General features: G+C 42.1%; 2 protein-coding genes across 2 annotated transcripts; both read left to right on the top strand.

Annotated features, from left to right (window-relative positions):
- Window positions 1-5,111: 5,111 nt before the first annotated feature.
- LOC112903808 (replication protein A 70 kDa DNA-binding subunit D-like) lies at window positions 5,112-7,813 on the top strand. The gene is made up of 11 exons (XM_025973007.1): window positions 5,112-5,244; window positions 5,333-5,435; window positions 5,529-5,659; window positions 5,739-5,820; window positions 5,907-6,030; window positions 6,112-6,266; window positions 6,376-6,865; window positions 6,952-7,061; window positions 7,151-7,255; window positions 7,679-7,682; window positions 7,781-7,813. The coding sequence occupies exons 1-11, from the start codon at window positions 5,112-5,114 to the stop codon at window positions 7,811-7,813; spliced, it is 1,470 nt and encodes a 489-aa protein (XP_025828792.1).
- A 3,948-nt stretch (window positions 7,814-11,761) lies between these two features.
- LOC112903806 (patatin-like protein 2) lies at window positions 11,762-13,738 on the top strand. Its single transcript, XM_025973006.1, has 4 exons — window positions 11,762-12,028; window positions 12,135-12,319; window positions 12,414-13,104; window positions 13,335-13,738. The coding sequence occupies exons 1-4, from the start codon at window positions 11,762-11,764 to the stop codon at window positions 13,599-13,601; spliced, it is 1,410 nt and encodes a 469-aa protein (XP_025828791.1). The 3' UTR covers window positions 13,602-13,738.
- The last annotated feature ends 4,272 nt before the right edge of the window (window positions 13,739-18,010 follow it).

Below are 18,010 nucleotides of genomic sequence, written 5' to 3'. Positions count from 1 at the left end.
CCGAAACCTTAATCAAACTATGGGCCTTTGCAATGGCACAAGACTACTTGTGACGCAACTTGGACAGCGTGTATTATGCTGCACAATACTGACTGGCTGCAGAGTTGGTGAAGAAGTTTTCATACCGAGGATCGCTCTAAACACTACAGATGTAAAGTGGCCATTTACACTGCAGCAACGGCAGTTCCCTGTGCGAGTATGCTATGCAATGACGATCAATAAAAGTCAGGGGCAGACCTTATCAATGGTTGGCCTTTGCCTGAAAAAACCAGTTTTTACACATGGCCAACTTTATGTTGCTGTTTCAAGATCAACATCTAGAAGCGGCCTTACGATCCTGATTGAAAATGACGATGGCTCATGTGGTTCGCAGACTCGAAATGTAGTTTACAGAGAAGTCCTGGATGCCGCTAATATGGCATCGGCTTAGACCTGTATACGTAGAAAAAAAACAGAAAGAGCACTGTACGTATTTTAGCATGTAAATATGATTTTATCAGAGTTTGGTGATCTCTGTTGTTGGCTCTCATTTCTTCCGTTTCTGCTGCTGAGATTGGTGCTGCATGCAAAGTATTTTGATCCTAATATGTTAGTGTGTTTAACTAATCGCAGTCCCACATTTGCTTCTTTCTGTCCTACTATTTCTGCACCTAACAGCTCTGTTTCCATACCAACAGATGGGAGACATTTTGATTGGTGCCCTTATGGTTGGGGACTGCAGTGACTGCTTATGCGTACGTGCCTCTAGGATTTGGGAGTTCAACGATCTTCAGGATGAAACAAAGCTGCTGCATACTGATCTGGTGTTGCTCGATGAAGAGGTACAGTTTATTTTTGTCTGCCTACTCTTGCCTACATGAAGAGATGCTTGCGTATTTTTATTTGCATTATATATCCAGTAACAACATCCATTGGACAGAGTAATATAACAACACCAAAGTAAACTAGGGATATTTCCAAGGATAGAAGCTGTTGTGTTATCATTCGAAAAAAGTAAACTATGGATATACTGTGCGTTGGTTTGTGATTGTCCAGCCAGGTGAATATATTTGTTAGGCATCCCCGCAGAAAGTGATAAAACCAAGACAATTTAGCAAGCATCCTGAACTGCTACAACCAGATTGTGATATATGCAAATGTCGCATAGTAGCCACTTGGTAAAACAACCTTAACTGTTCAGAAAGGAAGCCTTTTAGCAAAAAGAAGCTCATACTGCATAATATTTCTGCATGCTCTAAAGGAAAAAAATCATCAGTACTTTCATCCGTGATTAGTCTAACCAAATGAGACTCATAGGTTTTATAGCAACCCTGTGGAAAAGATCTGAAGTACAACATAAATGACACAATTTACATAGTTCCATATCCAACTCATCCAGCATTATTTTTCAAATAGTGTCTAAATATCCAAGCCATCTCTTCCGCGTGTAACTTTTTAGGATGGAAACTTCTCGATAAATTTATGTTTTCTCACCCATGATATTCAAACTCATCCAGTGCATCATTTTTCATTTATGATTCTCTTTCCATTGATATGAATGACAATAACACTGTTGCCTGCCGTGTGGCAGATGTGTCTGACTCAACAGGCAACAAAAATAACAGGATATAATCAAATCCCATTGCAACAAATTTATGATATCATAGCTCAGGAGCCAACTTCACAAGACAAGCCCACTAGCAATAAAATACAGTTCTTTGCAGAAGCATACCCTTTCCTTCTGCTCAGACAACCTAAAATACATATTCACCACTTCATCCCTTTTGTTCAGGTTTTACTTGCATGAATTTCAGTTTCAGATTTGTCAAGCTACTTCAACCACAAGTTATTTTAGAGATCTAAAGGTGACAGACACCCTTTTCTACTTCAAGTATGCAACTTCAACTTTCACACACACAATTGACACTTCGGCATACTGAACATAAGATCTGGAACCAGTACTTCTATATACAGATAAATTGGAAATAAAGGCAAATTCCAAACAATTTGGAGCGTGATAAAAAGCACTAAGCTCTAAGTAGGCTAGGAAGTGGGGAGGAGAGCTAGACGGGAGTGCCACCTTAGGCATGCCAAGCGTCCAAATGATCAACTATTGGATAACAGAGTTTGCATAATAAAGAATTATTCTGTCAAAACAAGACACGAGTAGCCTTTTGCCCACTGTTTTTCCACAGATTTTACGGAAAAACAACCAGACATAACCTTTGTGATAGCTGAACCACCATATGGATGAGTAAGGTAACTTTACTAATAGCCAACAAGTAGCTCAATTGCAGACATTTAGTCAAATTTCTTAAGCAGCATCACATACAGCACTATCATAATCACGTGAACCACCGCATTTTGCACTATCACAAAGTCCTCACTTGATATTCATAGTAAGATTGAGGACTTTTTACAACACGTGTATATTAAATTATCTTTCCATTACCTTTGAAAGTACAACATGATGACCCGTTGATGCTTGTAAAGTAATATACTTAAGACACCAACAAATTAAGTCAGGAAATCCTTAGACAATATCTTAACAATCATGTATAGAATACCAGCAGCTTATCATATTAGGTATCTGAACTTCCTAACCAAGATTCTCCCGACAAATATTTTGCAATCTGTTGCACTTCTATAATTGTTAAAACCTGATTGTTAAATCAGCCAATACCCTACCAAATTGGTGTTAAACCAAGCCATAGTGGCACACAAAAAATTTGACACCTGTTGCAGCTGATTTTAACAGCTTCCAGGAAAAAAAAATAATTACAACTCAGGGGACAGTTTGTAAAGTCGTATTGAAATTATTTTACTAAACTAGGATTTCGGTATAGAGAAGGTCAATATGAACCATAACCGGCTAATAAGCAGTATGTTTTATATATATTACATAGTGCAATTTAGGGGACACGCCGAGTCAAAATTGATTTATTTTGACTCTGTTGAACCATAACCTGCTATCAATTTTGACGCATTTTGATTCAAGGAACAACTGTTGCTCGACGAGAACAACGTGATCTGCACGTGAAAATTGATTTACATAGCCCATATTTTTTGCAGGATAGCTCTGTTGTTAGCAGGTATGTGTAAAGAAGTATAAGACAAAGCAGGCTTTATGGCCATCCACTTACCACATCATCACTATTTTAGCCTAATGGTCACAAACCTTATCCTCGTTTTGTTTTCTTATTTGTCAGAAACTTAGCATATATGAACATATTCTTGTACTAACTGATCTTACCGGCCATTAGTACTTGAAGAAGCCATATGCTGCATTTTGAAAGTAAAAAATACCTTTTCTTTCCGGTAGTTATATACAGCTTGGAAAACTGCATACCTGACAGACAAATACTCCAAAGCCTACAAAGAAAGCACTTGGTCAGTAACTGTTCCGAGTGGAAGAGAAATACAGGTTAAAAAAGGTAACCCTACCCAAGAATCTAGAGGGAAAAAGAACTAAAGAATAATCAGATCAGCTGCAGATTTACTACAGGAAAAATGTACAAGTTACTTTCTACTCGCTCCCACTTGAAAATCTTACTGATGATCAATATCAGTGCCTTGAAATCCTTCCCAACCAATATCTAAGAAGTAATCAATAGCAGAATCCACCTAACCATAAGTCAGTTTTCACAACTACATTTATACAATAAGACATAGATAAGCACAGTAATGTGCAAATCAAGAGTGCGTGGAAGATCTTTTGAGTGGTTGTTCAGAAGCTCCACAAGGTTGCATTTCTTGCAACCTTATGTATTCTAAACATTCACATATCCTTTCCGAGGATGCATTGATGCTGGCACGGAACCAGACAAACTAGCGAACTGTCCCACAACACCCCAAGTTTATTCTATTTGAGGCCACAAGATGAAAGTGAATAGTGTGTTAAACATGTAATTCTATTCATTGAACAATTTCCATTGAGAATCCATAATGAATGCACAAAGTGACAGTACTGTCAGCACGTAACATATCTAGACATCATAGTATAAACAGCAAGATGAGAACATATTGAAGAGTCACTTCTGTTATAAATATTTTGCATTTCTACCATTAGAGGATACACCATAGAAATGGCAAGGGATTTTTGAATCTGGTGCATAAGTGTTTTGACACATACTGGAAGCTGAGTGTCATATTGATGCATAGTACATTTTAACACAACATAAAAAAATGTCCAAATGTGCTATATTTAGCATGAAGAATCCTAAGATATTCAACATACAAAATCCAGTGGCCAGCATTCTATGCATGAGCTGTTAAAAAGGCAAAAATAAAAAAAATATAATCTCAGAATTGATGACTATGGACCGGATACAGTAGGTTTATATGAATATGTTATATCAAGTACAGTATCTATTGGAAAATGAAATTCATATAGGCTGCATGCCAACTCTGTAATCCCCTTAATGGTCTCCATTTAATCTGTGGCTTTACCTCCGTAGCAGTATCAAGCTGCAAGAGGACTGGTACTGGTCCTATGAAAGTTGGTGTTATGGCTCCTGCTCTTTCACGAGCCTTGTGGTCCAAAATTTCTAACTTGAATAGCAGGACCTCCAGCCTGTAACGATTTGGATTAAAACACAACAAAAACTGTTCAAATGAAAATAACAAAGAAATTATTCTTTTGTTTGAATGGAACTAAATTAACTGAGAAAACGAAGTTGAAGTAGGGATATTGCATGGTCTAGGCAACGAAAAACTTCACTTCCTGAAAACATATAACTAGGGATATACTGTGCATTGTTTGTTATTGTCCAGCCAGATGAATATATTTGTTAGGCATATTCTCAGTTGATTGCTTTGACTATAGCTTGACCATATTATTTGACACATTAATTTGTGACAGTTATTTTTTTACCAGAATTACCTCAACGCATTTACAGCACACTGCTTCTCTAGGATTTTGTTTATTCTTCTACTGATTGATCTTACTGACTCGTTCTACAATATATGCTAACTCTGGTTAATCTATACAGGGAAATAGCATTCATGCACAAATCTACCCGCCTCTCCCTGAAAAATTCAAACCTTTGTTAGAGGAAGGAAGAGTTTACAATCTCTCCTTTTTCCAAGTTAAAAAGGCGAACCGACTTTATAAACCGGTTCAAAACGACATTATGATCAGCTTCACAAGATGGACTACAGTGGAGGAGGTTGTTGAGATTCCACCAGCTTTCCCAGAATTCACCTACTCCCTTACTCCCATAGAGAAGCTCCCATCAATTTTGGATAACAAAGAGTACTTTACAGGTAAGATTCCATAGGCCAATACATTCTATATGTATGCAGGTAAAAAACAAATAAAAAGCTTCTCATGCATTGTTGTTCTCCATGTTAGATGTACTTGGCGCAGTCACAAAGATCTCGGATGCTTTGCCATTACGGCCAAGATCCCAGCAAGTTGATACCATGAAAAGAACTGTGACAGTATGTGATGAAAGGTTAGTTTTACATGCTTTATTCTATTTTGCATGGCAGCAGGTTCTGCACCTATGTTTGTATAATATTGTGTGTCTGCAATTTCACATGAGCAGTGGCGCTTCTCTGGACGTCACACTTTGGGGTGAGCGAGCCACTTCATTTCCAGCTGAACAACTTCATAAAGATGGACAGCATTCACCACAAATTGTAATATTTGTTGGCACTCTTGTGAGGGGCTATGCTGGTGCTGGTATGTATATCTAACAACTGTATAGTGGCAAGTGTTGTACCACTATGCTTAAAACCGTTCCTTGCTGTTTTAGGAACCATCTCATTGTCTGGCGGCTCATCATGCAAGTGGTATATAAATCCTGATGTCCCTGAAGCAAAAAAACTTATTGCCAGGTCATGTGCCCATCTAAAGCATTATTGATACTCACTACCAGCATTTGTCTATGTACTAACTAACAACTAACCTCTTTTCTTACCAGCATGAAAAGCGTGCACCAACCAGTCGCACACGCTCCACAAGTAAAATACAGTGAGCCCAGAACTTCCGTTGCGGAACACAAGAAAGTATCTGATATCAAGTATCTTCACCCCTTCAAGAACAAGGTCATTCCTTTGGCACCACATTCGAAACGATAGACCTAGCTAGCTATATAAGGCTGCTTACTTTCCTTGTATATTTTACAGAAAGTAGAATGGTTGGTTACAGTAAAGATAATGAAAATTGATAAGTCATGGTGGTATGAGTCGTGCAAGAAATGTTTCAGAACAACTAGGCCTCATGGCAACACCTACAAATGCTCTAATCCAACATGTAGCACCATTGGTGCGCCTAGCCCAAGGTACAGGTCATACTTGCTACACTACCATCCATTTTTTCGTCTAGAGGTTATCTTCTTCACAAGCACATTAGACGTATACAACTTTTACTAATTGATTCTCTCACTGCAGGTACAAACTGGTCATCATTGCTGGGGACGAGACTGGTGACACTGAGTTTGTCATGTTTGGACGCATAGCGCAGCGTCTCATAAAAAAGACAGTCGATGCTCTCATTGCCAATAATCCGCCTGGATTTATCCCTGACGAGATCACTAGACTATTGGAAAAGGTTTTCACGTTCAATATTTGCTTCACAGAGAATACAATTTCTTCTGGCAATGTCTCTTTCCAGGTCAATACCATTGTTGCGGAGATTGACGATGGAAATCCTGTTCCACTAACGCCGGTTGGGTCACAGTCATCGTCAGCTGTGCTCTCGCACCATGCAGGCACCAGTGTAGAGGGCACACCAGAAAAGGACCCTGACTTCACTTTACCTTCACCATCAGTCAAAACACAGGCTACTCATGCATCAAGCACCACACCTTCTAAGACCGTGATGCCTGACACTGGGCTACCAACTACACCACGGAGCAGCACAAGATCTGATAAGAATAAGGTAGAATAGTTCTCGCATCCTGATGTGCAAACACATGTTTTACTTCAAGACTTACTCTTGTCAAAATTTCATGTACAAAATTACAGGCAGTACAGGACAAGGACAGCCGCCTTCCAAGTGAGGGTCCTGTTACAGTGTCACCAATTGTACCAACTTATTCAACGCCTGAAGCGCAGCAAAGCACAACTAAGAAAAGGTCAGCACAATATTGTTTGACTCCTTCAGATATTTCAGTTCATACCACATAATTTTGTACATTACTAAGGGATAGAATAATGGTTCTAGAAACCGTGCATCACTCGAGAGAAAGACTGCAAGGAAGATTGTTTTGGATGATGGTGACAAGAATGACAGTGGGGATGATTCCGCTGCTCCCCCTACTGGGCCTAGGTATCTCCCACTATCTGCTCGATTGATATTGCATTGTGAATATGGCTAAAAAATGTACAATGTATGCAATCTGGCCTGGTATCCAATACATTAACAAGTTAATAACTAGAATGTGGATGCAGTTCTGACTTGGCCCAGTATTTGTTTGCCAGCTTACAGCTACATACCTCTAATTTTGTGTGGCTCTCTCAGGATATAGGTATCTTTAAAATGTCTGCCTCTTGCTTGCAATCAAGATTAACTTATAATTGTGTGGCGTGAGGAATTTGTTTTGATGCGTGTGGTGTGGATCACAATGCAAAGGAACCAGCTTGGGTTACATTGCACAGCATTTATTTCATTGAATGCAGAATGTGCTGCCATGCCCACGCCATGGTAATAAATCCTCTTTAGGCTTAAAAACAATACAAAAATAAATGACAGGCTGGTACGTTACTCTGTTTACTTAAACGACCATGTAGATGAGGTGATATGTCGCCTGCCACTACACCTTATAGGCCTATTTGTTTCTGTGTCTGGTGGCAGTGCTCCCTGGATAAATATGTTGCAGAAAAGTGAGGATTCTTGTGCCTTGCATTTTTGTCGGTTTGCGTTCAAAGTTTGATTATTTCTAGCGGTGCAGTGTAGAAACGTGCAGCGCTCGGTGGCATTTTAGCTGTTCTGTTGGTGATGCTGCCAGCTGTGAATACAAATGGGGACTATATGGTCATCCTTGTCTAAATGTGTTTACATTTCAGTCATTCTACCTGTTCATTTACTATACCACGTTTAACCCTTACAATATAAGTAGCTGATTAGTGCATTGTGCCTATTTAGGCTGTTCTTCTATATCTGGATCTTGGATAGGCTGTCCTATACCTAAGTAATGTCATGACCTCTTTTCCTATATTACTTGAAAGTTTTGTTGAAACTACTACAGAAAAGAATAAAAGGAGTACATTGAATAAATGGAAATGTTTTGTGATGTGCATAACCTTTTAGTGGTCCTATATTTTCTGAGAAATTCTCTTTGGGTTTAGCTACGTCCTAGATGAAAGTTTCCAGTCAATAATCTTCAAGTGACATGCATAACCTTTTAGCTGTTGCTTTATTGTCTCAGAGATTCTCACTGAGTTTAGCTAAGTCCTTGCTCTAATATTTTTTTTGATATCCCTATTTCAAAGGCGATTCTACATACTCATCAAGAATAGGCTTTTGAAAATGCTAGAAGTAAATCAACGCAATGAAAAATTAGTTTCAGTATGTTATTATGCTTTGCCCTTACTATCCTCTATCATTGATTGAATTATCCCTGATAGCCTCTTTTTTTCTGTACAGCCCAGCCAAAGGTGATGCCTAACCGAAACAGGGATTGTCCTACTTTTGTGTCATGCTTTTATGTTCATATCGATAGACTACAACGAATGTGTGTTAATCTACTACTAGAAGTGGGATTGATCGAAAGGCCGCCATCCTTTTGTGTTTGATTTGAAAGGAAGTAACACGTGTTCATCTACTGCTACGAACACGCTGTCCAACACGCTGTCCAGCGCACTTGCTACTGTAACAGTGCTTGTATTTTGAGAACATACCGTCTTATATGCGCCCATATGCACCCTCTTTTGTTGGTAATATCAAAAAAACTAATTTAATGTGTTGGTGCTTGCTTTTCAGTCAGTGGTCCGAACAACCTTACAGGTTGCAATGTAGTTCAAATATTGTTGTTGCCACTTATGCATATGTAAATAGAAACTTATGATCGCCTTCTGATGTTTTTTAAATCCATTTTCTTCATGCCTAACTGATATGTGCTCTGAATTTATTTTAATTGCTCGTGCAAATACAGAACTAATAATGTGCTGTTATTTATTTATGTGCCTAGACTTCTCTGAGGCAATGGTGAAACTAGACTTCTTTTTTATATATATTTATTTCTGTGCCTCACATTATGTTGCGTTTGAGCAATTTAGTTGTCTCGAGTGCCATTGAAACACGCAGTGATGCAAGTATTTAAAGTAACATCTTATATTTGATTTATAGGCACTACAAGTTGTTTTCAATGATAGGGCGCGCAACGCGCGCCTCAGGTTCTAGTATGTTTGATAGACCACCACTATTATAGAAAGGATCTTTCGTCTTTCGTCCTCCTCATTTGTCCTGACCAGTTTTGGGCTCAGGACTAATGAAGGTTTTAGTCCCGGATGGACCATCCGCGACTTAAGGATGACCCTTTAGTCTCGGTTGGTGGCTCCAACCCGGACTAAAAGGGTCTTTAGTTCCGGTTGATAGCTCCACACCGGACTAAAAGGTCTTTCACGGGTTAGTTTAAAAGGAAGGCATCCTATTCAAAATCACATGTGCTGTGTAGGTGGGGTGGTAATGAAGCTGTGCGCGAGGCAAGAGATTTTGAGTTCGAATCCTGTGAACCGGGACTAAAGAGCTTTAAGAACGGGTCCTATCGAGCATTTCTTTATTAGTGCACCTTAAAAGAAGAGATACTTTCTAAAAATAAATAACAGTCAGTTGATGAAAAATATGGCTCCACTTGCACTTTCTCACTATCTCTAAAATAACATTGTCTAGCACCTTTGCCGATGCCTACCTAATACATTTTTTTTTTCAAACAAGTCCACAGCTACCCACCCCATACACCATATCAACCATGTAGATACAAATGCATAAAGCTCCAACTTATTTTTTTTTGAAAAGAAAGGCTCCAACTTAAATTGAACTTCGAACGAGGTCACACAATACTCAACAATATATCCACCACCCTTTACTATCACCTGTTGGTATTGTGTATACTGAACCTGTTGGTATTGTGTATACTATTTAGAGAAGGTATGGTTTATTCTCTACAAACGTGCACGAGCTGCTGATCCCATGAATATTCAACGAGCGAGCTTACAAGAAACTGCATGATCAATAGAATCAGCATACACTGCATAGAGTTGGGTAATTTAATGTATATTTTGAGGATTACATTAGATTATTTTTTATAATGGCTTATGTGACTAATTTGGAAGAAGCTTAAGTAGTTACTTTAAATTATTTTTTCTAGTGGCAGTCTATCTTTATAATGACAGAGGCGTGTAGACGACCTCAGCTGTCTCAAAAATTGTCTCATTCAGTGCTACATAAGTTTCATAATGTGGAGTAGGAAGGAGGTTAGGCAAAAAAAGATGTGGTTTTGTGAAGCAACCGTCTCATGGGCTAAAGTTGAGGATTATCATAGTATTCGATCATCACTGTAAGAGTTGCTGTTGATATGAAACTTACAATATTGTTACTTTTATTCTGTCCACAAATTAAAGAATATCCTATTACTACAAGGAAACCAAAAAGATAATCCATTATGAAGAAAACCAAAGTAACCCCTCTATATTATTCTAAACTAAAAGATTGCAGGTGGGTGTTTACATATGGGATGTTGTAGACTTGTAGTGGCCGGCCAGCCGGCCGGGCCGGTGGCGCGACATGCTGCGGCACTTCCCCCCTGGCTGAACGTATGTAGTAATATAACATCACAATGGAAAATACTATCTATTTTTTTAGTGGATTGGTTGATCACTTTTTGATGTATGTATGTACCAATTGTGTGTTGCTAAACTGATGGTAAACCATGGAAATTTATTAAATTGGCGATGGTGACATCCGCCAATCAATGGGTAAACATCAAATAAACGGTCGCTACATCCCATGTTTATTATTCCGTCTGTAGGTCCACTACTCACTTCGACCATTATGTATAGAGAAACCATAGTTCTCTCTAAAAATTTTCTAAATAAAAAAACTGCATGTGGCTGGCATCTGCATATATATATATATATACATATATATATATATATCGCAAGCTGTGGTGGCCTGCCGTCTGGCGGCCGGTGGCGCGACGTGCCGCGTGTGCGCATACATACATATATACATACATACATACATACATACAAATGTAGTTCGTTTCAAAATGTAGTTTGTTTTGACTTTTGTAGATTCATAGATTTTTACATACACCTAGACATATTGTGATCAAGCAAGCTAATTACCCCTGCACTCGCTGCAGTAACATCACAATGAAAGGTGCTTATATTTATTAATTTTTATGTTGATCTCTTTTTGACATATGTACCGATTGTATATTTTTTTAGATAATGATGTGCCAATTGTATATTGACTCGGAAACCGGCAACCACTATACCAAATTAATAGGAAACGTACTACGAGTTGCCAACAGTCTTTTACTGCTGAGCTGCATGAACGCAGTCTCAAAGCTCTGTTTTTATTTCAGGAAAGACTAAATATCTTCTTTGCCAAGGGTACAAAAGTTCAGATGCGCTTTTGGGAGAGACCAAAGTGGAGGTCCGCCGGCCTTTGGCGTATTGGTTCCACGGTCGTGCCATGTCTCCTTCACGGGCTGACACACATATGGTCGTACAATGAGAGTACTAGCTTTGATACATTCCTGAACCACCATATAGCCAAAATGTGCTTAGAGGCTCTAGAGTCTAGACTGCTAGCTCTCACAGGCTGCATATGGAAGTCTTGAGGCTAGCCAGAGGAAGGAAGGCATGGGCGGGGGCGGCGGCGGCGGCGGCGGCGGCGGCAGCGGCGGTATGGCTTGGTAAAGGACGATGTCAGCCCCCGGGCAGCACAGGCGATGCCGAGTTGCCGCCGCCGCCGCAACCGGCACCGCCGCCGCCGAGGTTTGGGAAGCGCATCGCGGTGCTGAGCATCGACGGCGGCGGGATACGCGGTCTCATCCCGATGGTCGTCATCGCCTCCCTCGAGAAAGAGCTCCAAGTGATGAATCTCTCACTTTATATCTTTGTCATTTGAGATCGAACACCGCCTCTTCGATCGAATGCTGGTCTGTCAAACAATGGGTTGTAACTTGATCTCTTCTTAGAAGCTGGACGGGGAGAACGCCCGGATCGCGGACTACTTCGACATGATCGCCGGCACGAGCACCGGCGCCCTGATCGCGGCCATGTTGGTGACGCCGAAAGATGATAAGACGGAGCGGCCAAGGACTGCCGAGGAGATCAAGGACGTCTACCTCGAATTGGGGCCCAAGATCTTCCCTCCCATGAGGTAATCATACGTCCCCGCTCGCGATTCATCGTCCGACAAAATCATCATGTGCATCTTCCTAAATAATTATTCTCCTTGCTTCACCTACTACCAGCCGGGCTTGGAAGTTCCTACTCATGTTTTGCGGGCCCATCTACAAACCCACGCCCCTGCACGACAAGATCAAGGAGATCACCGGTGACCTCAGACTCGACCAGACCCTGACCACGATCTTGGTGCCGGTGTTCGACGTCCGGAGGCTCTTCCCCAGGGTTCTCTCCTCGTACAAGCCTCGTGGAAAGCATAGGGAGGGAGAGATAAGACCGAAGCTGTCAGACGTCTGCATCGGCACGACGGCCGCGCCGACCTACTTCCCGGCGCATGAATTCCAAGGCTACCGCCGCCAAGCGAACGGACAGCGAGTTATCGCCGCGCGGTACCACCTCATCGACGGCGGCGTGGGCACCAACAACCCCACCATGGAGGCCATAACGAAGGTCGCCAGCGAGCTACTGTGCGAGAACCCGGACTTCCCTCGCCTCACTAACAACGTTGTCGACTTCACCAAGTACGTCGTCATCTCCGTCGGGACCGGATCTTTCAAGGAGGATATGATGGAGGTGTACACAGCCAAGGAATGCGCCAGGTGGAACGCCCGCCAGTGGGCCTTCGACCTCTGGCGTGCCCGCAGCCCTATCGCCGACGTGTTCACCCACGCCAGCAACTTCCAGGTCGACTTTAACGTCGCCATGCTCTTTCACAGTCACGGGTGCGAGAGAAACTACCTCCGCATCCAAGCTATGGTGGTACGTGCTACGTGCTCCGTCCATTTTTGGTTTTTATAAATATATAGTTTTATCATGTGCGTAACTAGACATAGCATTATTTAGATGTAGGTGTATAGTAAATACTATTTATCTAGAAAAATTAAAATAATTTAAAATTTGAAACAGATACAGAAAGGTGACTACTTAGACTCCGATTCTCGGATACTCGTCATTAACTAACGTCTCTACGCTACAATACATGTATATAGGATCCTTCATTGAACAATTTGTCAATGGACAACGCCACTGCGGAGAACATGAACAAGCTGATCAATATCGGCAAGGGCCTGCTGACGGAGCCGCTAGCCAGGGTGGACAAAAGTACGGGGATGTACAGGATGGCCGAGAAGCCTGATGTGGGGGAGCGCCCTACAAACCAGGAGGAGCTCGAGCGCTTCGCCAAGATCCTCTCCGAAGAGCGCATGGGGCGCCTTGAGAACAAACAAAGAGAAGAAGCGCCACAAGCAGCAATATAAATTAGAAGCCTAATTTATTTGGCAATCTTTACTCGCGTTTCTTCGGTTAGTTGCTGGGGTTTTGGCTACACCTTGAATTCAATAAGCTTGTTTACCTTGGGTTGTTATTTTTTCTTAATTTATTTACTTCAGTATCAGTTGTTGTTGTCACGTACTGTAACGCCGTACCGTGCGATATTGTGTACCTCCGTATGTATGCGTGCGCGCACGCGCGTGTCTAGGGCTTGTAATCGCAACCACCATTCCAGTTTTTTTTCTCAGTTTCATTTTCTTTGTATACCTTTTGAATGATAAGTTTTTTCTTCCTATTAAGACGGAATCTTTGCTTTAGTACTCCCGTGGAAGCACTAAGATTTACTTTGTTGTGTTAGGTTGATCTCCAAAATCCCCTCGGAGTCCCAACGGATCCGAGAGGGCCTTGCCCTCACGCGCCCTGATCGGGGGCGTACCAGCACGATCTAGCTGGTGGGCCCCCGTCGCACTGCGCCATATAAAAGGAGGTGGGGGCCAGCGGCACACGGTACGAGATTCACCGGCGCCGCAGCCACCCCACCGACACAACCCTAACCCTAGCCGATCTAGAGGAGAGGCGCAGCAGCGACGGGAAGCTTCACTCCGGCCATCTTCAACGATCCTGCCTCGACCCCGACGCCGTGAACGCGACCTCATCGCCGGCCACCGCAAGCGTGAACGCCTACGGCCGGACCACCCCGAGTTCCCCGCGCTACACCACCATGGCGGGCACAACCTCATCTGCTGCCGCCCTAGGGCACGAGGGTATGCCCTTGCCCCCCTCTGTCTCTCTCTATCCTCTCTGTCTCTTGATTAAGCCAATGCAAAAAGAGAGATTTTCCTAATCTAATCGCGCATTAGCCGATCCGTATAGCTATCAATGGTATCAGTCGCCTTAGCTAGTTGCGTTGATTGGATCTTGGAGATCCCAGAGAAAACACCAAAAGAAATCCCCAGAAAAGATCCCCAGAGAGAATTCCAGTGCAAAACCCGCGAACCCCTAACCCTAAACCTAACCCTAGCAAACACACAGAAGAGGGGCGGGGCCAAAAGAGAACTTACCTGGTTCTCCTTGCGCCGCCCACCGTCGGCGTGCTCGGGACGCCGGTACGCCGACCAGATCCAGCGAGGTCTTGAACCTCGCGTGGACAGGGGCCGTGCGAGCCGCCGTGGGGCTGCTCGCCGCGCCGTAGATCCGGGCGCCACGGAGATGCCGCTCGACGGCGGCGCGCCCACCCTGCGGTGGATGCGCGCGCCGGCGAGGGGGCTCGCCGTGGCGCCACCCTCTCGAACGCCGCCGGACGCCGATTTGCTCTCGCTCGCTCGCTCGGGCAGAGGAAGACGAAGGCGCCGGGGATCGGGGGAGGAGAAATGAAGCTAGGGTTTCGGGGGAGAACGGCGACGGGGTTTTGATCGCGCGAAATCGACGCATAGCCGTCGATCTTGATCGGGCGGTTGCGGTCGAGCAGCGCCCAGTTGGGCTTCTTTAGGCCCAGGCGGGCGAGCGAAAGCACGGCCCGGGCCCAGGTTGCCTTGGCCCCGAGCGCGAGCGCCCGTGCGGCCGTGCGCGAGAGGAAGTGGGCCGGGCTTTTAGCAGGCCGAGCGCGCGTGAATGACGCCCGTTTTTCCTGCTGGGCCGACACGAGAAAATAGGCCGGCTGGGCTGGTTTAGAGAAATGAGTAGTGCATTGGTTTTTGATTTCCAGAAGTCATTTTCCAATAGAATTTGATTGAATTTGTAACATTTCAAATTCAAACTTGATTAAACCTTAATGCACTGTTTATACAAGATATTTTAGACACTTTTTGATAGAATTACAGTTTTCCGCTGCAAAGATTACATATTTTCATATACTTTTAATTACTTGCCTTGTAGTTTAAATTTGAACCAACGAGATAATTTTAAATTCTTCAAGGCAAATAGATAATTTTTTCTGAGTTGTAATATTATTATCTTTTGACCAACGTTAACAAGTGATAATATTGCAATTTTACTGAATTACCTTTTATAGACATTTTTCATGTATTATTTCTATTTATGCCCAACGGTATTCTAGATTTAATACAAAAAGAGATTATGCCTCAATTTTAATAGATACTTTTTATGTATTGATTCTAATTCTGCCCAACGGTGTCTTAGTTTTAATACACAAGGTTATTGCATATTTTTAATTTATGACCAACATCGTATTTATACATATGCAATGAATTTTTATTTGATTTTAATTTAATGTTTTCACCACTCATGGATGTTTTTCAGGAGGAGTATCAATGATGTTTTCCATCAACGATATTCCAATATTAAAGGGAGATAATTACAATGAATGGTACAGAAAGCTGGATCTCTATTTCATCATGGGTGAATTAGATTGGGTCCTAGCTACACCGACTCCTACAGAGCCTGTGCTTCCTGAAAGGGAGGATACAGACACAGATGCTTCTTGAAAGCAAACAGAGCTTGCTTATAAGAAAGCAAAAGCAGATTATGAGAGGCTGTATGCAAAATGGTTCCCTGCCAACAAGAAGTGTTTGACAGTGGTAAAGAATACAATTGAGCCTGCAATTATGGGCTCAATACCAGATTGTGCCACCGTCATAGAGTATCTTGAAAAATTAAAGAACCAGTACACTGGTTCTTCAAAGACTTATGCAACCCAGTTGATCAAACAACTGGTTTCAGAGAGATACAATGGCGGTGGCATAAGGGAACATATTCATCGCATGGTCAACCGGAATAACAAGCTAAAGTCATTGGACCTTGCCTTCAAGGAGGATCACATTGTCCATCTGGTTTTTGCTTCGTTACCAAAAGAGTTTGACACGTTTGTTGTCAATTACAACACCCAACCACATACTTGGGATATTGAAAAGACCATTGCGATGTGTGTTCAGGAGGAGGAAAGGATAAGATCCACCACTGGCGGATCTTTAAATTATGTAAACAAGAAGAAAAATACCAATTTCAAGGGTAATTTTTCTTCCTCCTCTAAAGGTAAAAGCTCTCAACAACACAGACCACAGCAGGGACAGGCTCTAGTAGATAAGGATCAGTGTCTCTACTGCAAAGAGAGGGGTCATTACAAGAAAAACTGTCACAAATATTTAAAGATGATCATGGAGAAGAGAGGTGAGAATGTTATTTCATTTGTAAATGAATCCTTGTATATAGAATATTCAAAATCTACTTGGTGGATTGATTCAGGAGCAACTGTTCATGTTGCAAATTCTTTACAGGGATTCCATTCGACGAGAACCACTCAAAGAAGCGAAAAGCAAGTTAGAGTGGCAAATGGAGATCAGGCAGACGTTGAAGCAGTAGGAGACGTTCATTTGGAACTCGACTCTGGCTTCATTATAGTCCTTAGAGATGTTTTATTTGTTCCTTCTTTACACAGAAACTTAATTAGTGTGTCTCGTTTGGACAAAGATGGTTATTCCTGTCTATTTGGGGATGCGAATTGCTTGATCGAATGTAATGATACAGTAATTTCCATTGCATTCAGAAAGAATGATCTTTATTTGATATCGTTACGCGAAAGTGTGAATTCCGTATGCGATAAGAGTGCGAATGTATACTCGTCTACACTCGCGAATAGAAAACGTAAGAGAACTCAAGATGCGTCGTCGAAATTATGGCACTGTCGTTTAGGCCATATTTCGAGGGGGAGAATAGAAAGATTAATTAAAAATAAAATTCTTCCTCCATTAGAGTTCTCTGACTTAGAACAATGCATTGAATGCATAAAAGGCAAATTCATTAAGAAAATAAAGAAAAATGCTAAAAAATGCTAAGAGGAGCACAGGTGTATTAGAAATAATTCACACAGATATCTGTGGTCCGTTTAATGTAAAGAGTGTGGATGGTTATGACTCGTTCATAACATTCACAGACGATTATTCCCGTTATGGATATATTTATCCAATTAAAGAAAGATCGGAGGCTTTGGATAAGTTTAAAATATTCAAGGCCGAAGTAGAAAATCAACACGATTTAAAGATTAAAATTGTAAGATCCGATCGTGGAGGGGAATACTACGGTCGACATACCCAATATGGCCAAGTTCCAGGACCTTTTGCGAAGTTCCTGATGGAACAAGGCATAGTGGCCCAGTACTCGATGCCGGGCGAGCCTCAGCAGAACGGAGTGGCTGAAAGACGCAATCGCACCCTAATGGATATGGTGCGAAGCATGATCAGTTACTCTACGTTGCCAGTGAGTTTATGGATGGAGGCCCTGAAAACCGCCATCCACATTCTCAACAGAGTTCCAAGTAAATCGGTGCCGAAAACACCGTATGAGATGTGGACAGGAAGAATACCCTCACTGAATCACCTGCGGGTGTGGGGGAGTCCTGCTGAGGCAAAAGTGTTTAACCCGACCATTGCAAAACTAGATT

Source organism: Panicum hallii, chromosome 8 (assembly GCF_002211085.1).
Source record: "Panicum hallii strain FIL2 chromosome 8, PHallii_v3.1, whole genome shotgun sequence".
NCBI lineage: Eukaryota > Viridiplantae > Streptophyta > Magnoliopsida > Poales > Poaceae > Panicum > Panicum hallii.
This window is presented reverse-complemented; position numbering and strand designations above follow the sequence as displayed.